General features: G+C 41.6%; 1 protein-coding gene across 1 annotated transcript; it reads left to right on the top strand.

The window, feature by feature from the left end:
* Window positions 1–2,217: 2,217 nt before the first annotated feature.
* On the top strand, window positions 2,218–11,356 carry LOC139433374 (protein NLRC3-like; the record flags this gene model as incomplete). Its single annotated transcript, XM_071202354.1, has 6 exons — window positions 2,218–2,276; window positions 3,382–3,465; window positions 3,568–3,687; window positions 4,205–4,283; window positions 10,066–10,294; window positions 10,638–11,356. Coding segments are annotated over exons 2-6 (1,167 nt in total), but the record flags the coding sequence as incomplete, so codon positions are not given.
* Between the last annotated feature and the right edge of the window lies 1 nt (window position 11,357).

Raw genomic sequence — 11,357 nt, 5'->3', positions numbered from 1 at the left:
CAGCAATGTTATATGTTCAAATGTCTGCTGTGAAGGATATAATAAAGCCTTAATGCAATCAAATGTAAAACAAAAAAGTTATGATTGATGAAAGTAGTAAATCGGTCAGATTTGACTCGAAGACAACAGGAGGGTTAAAACAGTTTGGGATGTTTGAAGTCAATGTACCTGCAGGAGACTTGCTGTTCTCAGTTTGTATCTTTATAGCTTGTTTGAATTGAATGTACATTTTTTAGTCACTTTAGATAAAAGCGTCGGCTGAATGTAATATAATGTTTCCGATCAGGCACTCATGCACGTGATCCACGCTGCTTCATCACGTGTTAGTGCTGAGCTTTATTTCATTAGAGGGTCCGTTAGCACCACCTAGTGGACAGCTGCTAGAACTACACCACCTCTCACTGACTGGGTTTCTGACTGACGAGGAAGAGTTTCCTCCTCATGTGAAGCCGTCTCAATTGACCTGAAGGGAATTCAGCAGGTGATAATATGATAGAGATGCTTTTTGATTTGAGATTATACATTTGGAGATAATTCCAAACAAGAAGTAACTTAAACTGAGAAAGTATTTTTGTTTCCTAAGCCTCAGTTCATCAGGTGAGAATCCTACCAGAGGAATCTGTAGATGTTTGATCATCAGGATCACTTGTTCTGTATCACCGTTTAAATGGACATGACTAATGTTTCCTGATGCTGATGCTATATATCTATTCTACAGTATTGTGGAGAGTTTCCCTCGGAGTTAAAGAATGGTTTTAGAAAGACTTCCTTGTAATGGTGCCAGCAGCTTTTGGCAGCAGTTTGATTGTAATCGGAGATATCATCATCAGCAGTGAAAAATGCAGGCAGTTTCTGATCCGGTCCAACAGCTCTGATCAACGTGAACAACATGTTTCTTTTTTTAAAGTTCAACATAGAAGAGTAACAGATGTGATATAACACCTTTGTGGTCTCTTCAAAGTCACTGCGTGTTTAGGGCCTTCATGTCTTTACTGATACTGCAGTCAGAGACGCTCCAGTGGAGTCTCATGTCAGCTGGACTTTGTATTTGAAACTGTTTGATGGAGCGTTGAGTTTTCTGGTGGGATGTTTGTGATAGCGTGAGATATGTTAGTGGAGGGCTCCGTCTTCTGTTCTAGTATCAGCGTCTGAACTGCAGCATCGTAACTTAAAATGACGGCAGCACTGATGCAGGTTTTCAGTAACTGTCCAGGTCTGTTTAAATTGTATTTCCCATCAACCAGTCTCTAAAAACAGCCAGAGCCCATTCCCTTTAAACTCTAGTGTTCTTCTTCTCTGTTTATTTACTTTAAAATATCATATTCTCAAAGTATTCATGGAGTTTTCTGACTGTTCAAATGTCTTTAAACTAAGTTACACTGACCGGATCGATATGACTGCACAGGGTCCCTCGATCAGAGCATCCTGAGCAACTAACTACTAAACAGAGATAACAGACCCACCAATCAGAATCCAGCATTTAACGTGGCCATTCAAAAAGTCACAAATTGTTGTCGAACAATGCGTTTGATGGAAAATGTTTACTAAAACTTCATCCAAAAAAAATATTTCCATAAATAAATACTTAACTCGCAATGTCCAACTTGGCCAATCAAATAACAACAACAACAATTCATTTTTGTTTATATCACTCAAAATGGTTTATCTTATTTGAAGCTAATGTACTTGTAAGGCTTCTTGTTGCCCTGTCTACTTAATGTTTACAATGTTTTTATTCAGAAGTTTACTCTGTAGCACTTTGAGTTGTGTTTATTAAAATGAAAAGTGTGATTATAAATGACATCGATTAATGGTCTTATTGGTGTAGGATCCATAGTTACAATTGTATTGACTTTAATCTGGAAGAAATCCTAATAAAAGAACAGATCTGTGTCTTCAGGCGTCCGCAGAGAGGACGGAGATCAGTCCATACTGTGAGTCTGTGGGAAACTCTTCATCACAGCTACACTAGGATGCTAATGAGATCAGTCAACTGTCAGAGTTAACATTTGTAAATTAGTGCTGAGCTTTATTTCATTGGATGATCAGTTACCACCATCTAGTGGACAGCTAGTAGAACTACACCATATCTCAAACTGACTGGTTTCTTGTGCTTGTTGGACAGGTTTCTTGTGACTCGTGTGTTTTGATGCTCTGAAGTTATGAGGGAGAGACGGCGTCCTCAGATCAGATGCAGGCAGACACAGGACTGGTGAGGAAGAGATTAGCAGAGTTTCTTCCACATGCAGGGGTTTGACCTGAAGGGAATTCAACAGGTGAGAATATGATTTAAATGCTTTTTGGAAATTGGATAATTGGATAATTCCAGCAAATAAAACCTAACCAGACAAAGTATGTTTGTTTCCTAAAACTCATCAGGAGAGAATCCTACCAGAGGAATCTGTAGAGGTTAGATCATAAGGATGACTTGTTCTGTATCACCGTTTAAATGTTTATTGCTGCTAAATATCTATTATAAAGTATTGTGGAGAATGTTTCAAGAAAGACTTCCTTGTAATGGTCACCGTTTCTGGCAGCAGTTTGATTGTAATCTGAGTAAGCATCCTTAGTGCTGGGAGGAAATGTAAGAACCGGACAGAGGGCTCGGATCAACGGGACTGAGGTGTTTTCATTTCTTTATCTCTGAAGCGTACACACACCAAGCAGGTTATAAAGCATCCTTTGAGGTCTCTCCACAGTCACTGCGTGTAGAGGGCCTTCATGTCTTTAATGATACTGCAGTCAGAGACGCTCCAGTGGAGTCTCATGTCAGCTGGACTGTGTATCTGAAATCCTCTCCAACTCAGTTCATTGTGGGTGTTCTTCAACACATTGTGACAACCTAACACCTATATGTTCAACATACTGTTGTCTGGGTGAATGTGGGGGCTGTGCAGCTCGTGTTGGGGTCCCTGCATCCTGTCTAGTACTCCAGAATACCAGGATGTTCAACTGGTTGCATTTTGTAGTTTGTAAACCAGCATGCTTTCCTGGCTATTCTGACCCACAATCCTTTGCAGTTGATAAAAAAGAGGGTAAAGGTGCAATGCTATGAATAAGTAGTATGTTCCAATTGCAAGAGAACAAACTCTGTAACTGCAGTGGCAGAACTTATGAAGAGGAAAAAGAAAAAGTATATAATTTCTTAACCCTAACTCTAACCCTAACCCTAACCTCCACAGCAGATATCCCGCTCGTCCGTTGACTTCTCTCATTCTTGATATTGTTGATGAACAAAGTTCATTGTAAATCTCCAGAGATAAATACATTGTGTTTGATTTAGTATGAGCTCACTCAGACTCCCTTCTTGTTCAGTCCCAGATCCAGTGTGTGGCAGAGAGGAAGGAGCAGTAATGAGCATGTTGTTGTGTTTGTGTTTAGGTTCGACATCACAACAGATCCTCCAGGAATCTACAGAGGACCTTTGAGCCTGCCAACCTGCAAGATGGACACCACTGATCCAAAGTTATTATTCATCTTATCAGTATTAACATGTTCAAAGGTCAGCATCATGTTCAGCAGAGTGTCAGTGAACCTTTGCATTCATCATGTTTTTGATTCTATCAGGATCCACCGTGAGGGACCAGACCCTCCTGGACCCGGACCCAGCTGTGTGTCCATGAAGAGTGGCTGGTCTATGCCTCACCCTATAACGTTTAAAGATGGAGAGCATAGCGAGGGACCAAGGTATGAATTCAAGTTATTTTTGTTGTTCGCTTTTAAAACTTTATAATGTATACCTCCTTCTCAGCTGCATTGTATTTGCTGCACATCGTAAAGGAGTTCTTGAAGCAAAGAACTGAACCACAAGGAGAACACAGCAGAGCTTCAAACTGATGTCAGACACTGAAGATTTATTGCACTTCTGACAGTCTGACATAATCACCTCATTCAGACTGTCCTGTTCGGATCAGCCTGCTCACTTTAGTGCGGTTTGTTTATCAAAGCTACTTCCTGTCCCGTCTGCTTTTCATTGATGTCTCTCTGTATGTCAGCCCAGCCTGAATTTTATATTGTTCTGTTTTACCTTATTGAGTGTTTCTTTAATGCATTGTTAGGGGCTCTTTGGTGTCTTGAAAGGCTCCTCCAAATATAAAAATGTATTGTTATTATTTAGTAGCTGGTTTGAATGAGGATCTTCAAACTCAGCACGTGTGGCTCTTAGTTTCTGAATTTGTTTAAAACCCTCCTCTTCGCTCCACAGAGTTCATCAGCAGAGATCAGAGAGTCCTGGTGGTCAGTCTGCCCAGCAGCATCAAACTCACCTGGACTCCATATTGATGGTGAGTGTGTGGCTCCCTCCAGTTAAAAACACAAGGAACAATATCTTGAGTAAATAACTGTTTCACCCAGACCGCACCAACCCGTGAGAGCTGGGGTTAGAAGGAGAGCTGGGGTTAGAAGGAGAAATGGAGTTAGAAGGAGTGAAGTAAAAATAAACAATGAATGAAATGCATGTTTTTCAATTACCTATTCATTCCTCTAAAAGCTGTTCAATAGAGAGAGCTGACACATTTATACCATTAGTACGCTAACACACGAACACACACACCCTTCAGAGCTTAACCCAACCCAGTATCACGACAAGACGTCAAAATGTCACATGGGTCCACGCTGGGAGACGTCAGGAGGACACGGTTTCACCCCCTCAAAACGTCACACAGTTACACGGGATTGTTAACATGGCCCAGCATTAGAGAAATACCCGGATTTTGATGAGCGCGCCTCTATCCCGACATTTGGTTCACTATAACACAAGTCCTTGTGGAGATTACGAAGATTTGTTCAGGTATCGCCAGGGAAACGTACTACGTATGTTACTAAAGAGATTTTAGATTGGCCAGTGTCCATGTGAAGTTATCGTCATCTCTCCGCGTGAAAACAGTATTTCAGATGTCTGCGTTGCTATAGTAACGTGGTTGCTTGGGACGCAGCTCTCGCTATACACCCGGAAATGAGTAATCTCGTCACTGTCGATTGATTTCACAGTGATATCTGCAGTACTCATCAACTAAAAAACACCAGTTTGTCATTGTTCATTACACAACATTCATTGGTTTGAATTGGTTACAATGCTCTTGTGTTTTTCCCTTTCAATTCTGAGAGACACATTTCTTTTTTCAGCGTTTTGGACAGCCATAAACATCTTATTACCCATAATCCTCAGCTATCATTGAAGCTCAGTGATTTGATGTTTTAGCCACAATGCACGTTGGGATAGGATGTTTAAGCGATATGAAATCCGAAAACATAAAAACAAATATATATATATTACTTTATTCCGGGTGTGCTTGCTTTTCTCTTTGAAAGTCATCACATAACGGCATTGTAATAAACGGTTCAGCTGCATTAAATATTACACATCTGCCGTAGTTCTTTATTTATAGAGCCCTGATGAGAAGACTTCTAGACAAACATGAAGAAATACCACCGGAACTGAAAACGTGACGTGGATCATAAATATATCAGCAATTAAACAACATCTTTAATTTCTCTTCACACAATACCCTTATCAGCACACCTCTTTGTATACTAAAAATAAAATAATATGGTGTTGTTTTGCATCACTGTACAAAGCTGATATAATGAGAGTTATAGATTTTAAAGAATGTAAATACTGAGTTGACAAGGGACTTGTCTCTATTCTTGTTTTGCTCGATCTCAGTGCTGCATTTGATACTATCGACCATGATATCTTATTGCAAAGACTAGAGCACTTAGTTGGCATACAGGGAACTGCTTTAGGCTGGTTTAGGTCCTATATATCTGAACGCTCTCAGTTTGTACGTGTCAACGATGAATCTTCCACGCAAACCAAAGTTAGCCATGGAGTGCCACAGGGCTCAGTGCTCGGACCTATTTTGTTCACATTATATATGCTTCCGTTAGGCAATATTATAAGGAATCATTCTGTAAACTTTCATTGTTATGCGGATGATACTCAACTATATTTATCAATCAAGCCTGATGAAATTAATCATCTAAATACAATTCAAGACTGCCTTAAGGACTTAAAAACGTGGATGACCTTAAACCTTTTGATGTTAAACACGACCAAAACTGAAGTTATTGTACTTGGCCCGAAGAATCTACGAAACAAATTATCTAAAGATATACTAACTATGGATGGCATTAATTTGGCCTCCAGTGAGACTGTAAGGAATCTTGGTGTTATATTTGATCAGGATTGATCCTTTAACGCCCACATAAAATCAATTTCAAGGACCGCCTACTTCCGTCTACGTAACATTGCAAAAATCAGGCATATCTTGCCTCAAAACGATGCAGAGAAACTAGTCCATGCATTTGTTACTTCTAGGCTGGATTATTGTAACTCCTTATTATCAGGGAGTACCAAGAAGTCAATCAAGTCGCTTCAGCTGATTCAAAATGCTGCAGCTTGTGTACTAACCAGAGTTAGGAAAAGGGACCACATTACTCCTGTTCTGGCTGCCTTACACTGGCTCCCTATAGAACACAGGATAGAATTTAAAATTATTCTTCTCGCCTACAAAGCCCTTAATGGGCAGGCGCCATCTTACCTTAAATAACTCATTATACCCTACTGTCCTACTAGGGCATTGCGTTCCAAGAATGCAGGGTTGTTGGCTGTTCCTAGAGTCTCTAAAAGTACAATGGGAGCCAGAGCCTTTTCTTATCAAGCTCCACATTTGTGGAATCAGCTTCCAGTTTGTGTTCGGGCGGCAGACACCCTATCCGTTTTTAAGAGTGCGCTGAAGACCTTCCTTTTGGATAAAGCTTATAGTTAGGGCTGATTAGATTCAGCCCCTAGTTTTGCTGATATAGGCTTAGTTTGTCGGGGGACATCTTACTTCTTCCTTCTCTCCGTCTATACCTGTGTACTCTCATGTTCCGATTAACCCAGCTTCCCCAAATGTATTTCTTTTTGGTGTCTATATACGCTGGGATCCGGAGTCATGGATGATCCTGCGGTCCTGTGTCCTGGATCGCGAGCCCTGGATCTTGAGTCCTGGCTGTGGTCCTGGATCAGAGGTCCTGGATGGATATCCTCGTGGATTCATCTTCCTATTATACACACATGCATTTCCAAACATTTAGACTACCTATGTTGCAAATGTATTATATTTTTGATTTACACACGGCATCTATTCCACGTATGTCCATCCTGGGAGAGGGATCCCTCCTCTGTTGCTCTCCCTGAGGTTTCTCCCATTTTCCCTTTAAACTGTGGGTTTAATTCGGAAGTTTTTCCTTGTACGATGTGAGGGTCTGAGGACAGAGGGTGTCGTATTGTCATACTGATATTTTGTACAAACTGTGAAGTCCACTGAGACAAATGTAACATTTGTGATATTGGGCTATATAAATAAACATTGATTGATTGATTGATTGATTGATTGATTGATTGATTGATTGATTGATTGATTGATTGAGTTGAGAGAATAGTCAGGGGTTTTTGGTGATGCAATCAGAATTGCAATATCTAAACGTTAAAAGACCAAAAATAATTAAAACTGCAGTCGCACTTGTGCGCGCAGTGATGAGCGGGCCCTCGCGTCCGTGCGTCAAGCAGACGTGCGCGAGTCCTCGGAAATGAGCCGTTTGTGATTTCTCTAATTTCCGCGTCCCAGACTCCCAGGTCCTCCGGCAGCGACCCGGAAACGGTTGTCGGCGCGCCGTTTCGAAGGAAAACAAATTTCTCTAAAGGCTCTTTGAGGATCGATCATCGAGGAGGCTGTCTGGAGGAGCCGTAACCGAGGATACATTGATTTAGAGGAGAGAGGAGAGAGGAGTGTCTCTAGAGGAGCTATAACCGAGGGTACACTGAAGTATTCTCCTGAGACGATTTCAGCCAACAGTGATGTTTAAAAGAGGTGTGACGCATGGCTGGACTTCTGTCAACGAAGCACAGCTCTGCAATCTGTTCCCGTTGTGATTATAAGTTATTTGAGATGATCAAATGTGCACCAGACTTTCTGCCCTTTACCGTTTGTTTACTCACTAATCACATATCCCCTGGATGTTAGGTGATGTTACAGTGAGAACAGCTGCTGAGGTCAGTGCAGAAAGCAGAACAGTGTGTATAATATATATTGCTCAATAATAAATGTAACAGGCCTACATTTCACACTTTATTTGTAGGCTTTAGGAGATATCTACAAATAAACAGTAGGGTTAGGGTTAGGGAGTGTATAGGTGTCTGTTGTAATGAATATGCCACCAGCAAAGGGCGTTGTTGTAACAGTAACAGTAGGTGAGTGTGTGTGTGTGTATGTGTGTGTGTGTGTGTGTGTGTGTGTGTGTGTGTGTGTGTGTGTGTGTGTGTGTGTGTGTGTGTGTGTGTGTGTGTGTGTGTGTGTGTGTGTGTGTGTGTGTGTGTGTGTGTGTGTGTGTGTGTGTGTGAGAGAGAGAGTTGATGTGCCAGGCAGACAGACAGGTCTCAGTGGCTTATCTGACATATAAATGGTCAAAAATTGTACATTCTCCGTTAGCCTACGAGCTCCCCGTTCGAGCGAAGGACTATTCCTTCGCAATGTATGATTACATTGAATATGTGCTTAACTTGTCCTGGATTGGAATTGTTTCGATCAATTTGAAATATGTCTAGATTAGAGCAATGTATATACAGCGTTTCGTGAATATCAGTAAAACTGTATGCGAGTAGTTTGGACGAATTTGTGACATGTAAATCGTCAAAAAATGCGTATCCGCTGCTAGCTTACGACCTCCACGATTGAGCTATCAAAAATGTGCTTCACAATATAGCATCACATTGGATAGGGGCTGAACTTGTCCTCGATTGGAATTTGTCCCCGATTTTTGAAAATTGCCGACTTTGTGGGGGGCAAGGCTAATGGAAGGCAATTTGAAATATGTGTGCAATTATAAGAGAAATGTGCATACAGCGTTTCGTGAATATCGGAATAACTATATGCGAGTAGTTTGGAGTAATTTGCGACATGTAAATCGTCAAAAATGGTGTATTCGCTGTTAGCTTAGGACCTCCACGATTGAGTTATAAAACATTTTCTTGGCAATTTAGCATCATATTGGATAGGGGCTGAACGTGTCCTGGATTGGAATTTTTCCGATCATTCCCCTAGGAAGAGTTTGCAAGAATGTGCTTAAAATACATGAAAAACGTTCTGGGGGGCGGGGCTAATGGAAGCTGATTAGAAATATGTCCGTAATTCCATGAGGAATGTCTGTGCCAAAATTCGTGAAGGAGAAACTGTATTTGACTACCACACAATAGGGGGCGCTTTTTTTACATTTGGTTTTTTTCTTACATTCTCGAAAAGGTCGTGGGCTCTGACGTGTGTGTCCCAAGATTTGCGTCCGAAGCTCATTTTATGCTATCGCAATTTACAAAAATGTATAGGCCACGCCCATATTCTGCATTTGTTGCTAAATGTGTCCATCTGTTCTTGAGTTATAAATTGGTGGTGTTTTTGGCCCCTATAGTCCAAAATGAAAATACTTTGGTGTGTCTATTCCCCAAGACAGACTGAACCTATCCACCAACATCTGTGATATATGGATACCATTGTTGATGACTTATGAGCATTTATTTCTAAGCCCTGCCTTTTTGCGAGTACGTTTTTATTAATGGCGGCAATATTCATCGTCTGAACATGCTCATTTTCTACGGTAATGTGTCTGAGTCTCCACCGATGCTGGATACGAAGTTTGGTGTGGAAAAACTGAAAATTGAAATTTAAGTTAACATTTCACTGTTTTAGAGAATTATGCTAATTAAAAAAAATTAAAGTGAACAATAGGTTCCTCGCAATTCGTGCTAGGACACCATTGGGTCCTAGCGCTCCGTGCTCGGGCCCTAATAATTGTTCTCCCTATTTTAGAATCATATTAAGGCATTTTCTATCAATCAATTGTATTAATTGGTTATGAACAGTGAAGCATCAAGTCAGACCTCGGTGCTGGATACCAAATGGTCAAAGTTCCTTTTCTCGCATTACAACGTATTCTGCATTTATCTCCTATTTAGAGGAAGTTAGCCGTTACTCTGAGGGTCAGAGCCATCTCCATGTCTGATTCACGCTACATGTTATTCTGTTCCAGCTGCTGGAGGACCACATCGTCACTTTTGTGAAGAACGAGCTGAAGAAGATCCAGACAGTCCTGATTTCCGATTACCCAGAATGCTTAGAGAGTCAGAGTGAGGATGAGGAGGTGTTGGACGGTGAGGATGAAGAGCAGAGGAGGAGCAGCAGAGAGGCCTTTCTGAACATCTCACTGCACTTCCTGAGGAGCATGAAGCAGGAGGAGCTGGCTGACCGTCTGCAGAGCAGTAAGAGGGTTCAACACATTGAACACGATGGAGAGGAGGTGGAGGAAAGATGGGAGGAGTTTCACTTTATAAAACTTTGTCTTTAATCAGTGCATACGCTTATTGTTAGCTAAACCATTAGTGAAGGAAGCAAAAACATTTGTTGTTACATTACTAATAAACAAGCTAAACAGTTAACTACGATTATATAAAACGTGTGAACGTTAACTTTCACCATTAATCGGGTAACCTTAGCGCGTTAACAATAGCGCAAATGAATCACTTAACCAAATGTTATGTATTTTGTTGACACTGACTGATGTCGTACTTACCTTTTAATCACATTTCTTGTTTGTCCATTCAGGAACTGCTGCTGCAGTCTGCAGACGTAAACTTAAATCCACCCTGAAGGAGAGGTTCCAGTGTGTGTTTGAGGGCATCGCTAAAGCAGGAAACCCAACCCTTCTGAACCAGATCTACACAGAGCTCTACATCACAGAGGGGGGGTCTGCAGAGGTCAATGCTGAACATGAGGTCAGACAGATTGAAACAGCATCCAGGAAACCACACAGACCAGAAACAACCATCAGACGAGAAGACCTCTTTAAAGCCTCACCTGGAAGAGATGCACCAATCAGAGCAGTGCTGACAAAGGGAGTGGCTGGCATTGGGAAAACAGTCTTAACACAGAAGTTCACTCTGGACTGGGCTGAAGGCAAAGCCCACCAGGACATCCTGTTCATATTTCCATTCACCTTCAGAGAGCTGAATGTGGTGAGAGAGAACAAGTACAGCTTGGTGGAACTCGTTCATCACTTCTTCTCTGAAACCAGAGACGCAGGAATCTGCAGGTTTGATCAGTTCCCGGTCGTGTTCATCTTTGACGGTCTGGATGAGTGTCGACTTCCTCTGGACTTCCTCAACACTGAGATCCTGACTGATCTTACAGAGTCCACCTCAGTGGATGTGCTGCTGACAAACCTCATCAGGGGGAAGCTGCTTCCCTCTGCTCGCCTCTGGATAACCACACGACCTGCAGCAGCCAATCAGATCCCTCCTGAGTGTGTGGACATGGTGACAGAGG

Source organism: Pseudochaenichthys georgianus, unplaced genomic scaffold, assembly GCF_902827115.2.
Source record: "Pseudochaenichthys georgianus unplaced genomic scaffold, fPseGeo1.2 scaffold_296_arrow_ctg1, whole genome shotgun sequence".
Taxonomy (NCBI): domain Eukaryota; kingdom Metazoa; phylum Chordata; class Actinopteri; order Perciformes; family Channichthyidae; genus Pseudochaenichthys; species Pseudochaenichthys georgianus.
This window is presented reverse-complemented; position numbering and strand designations above follow the sequence as displayed.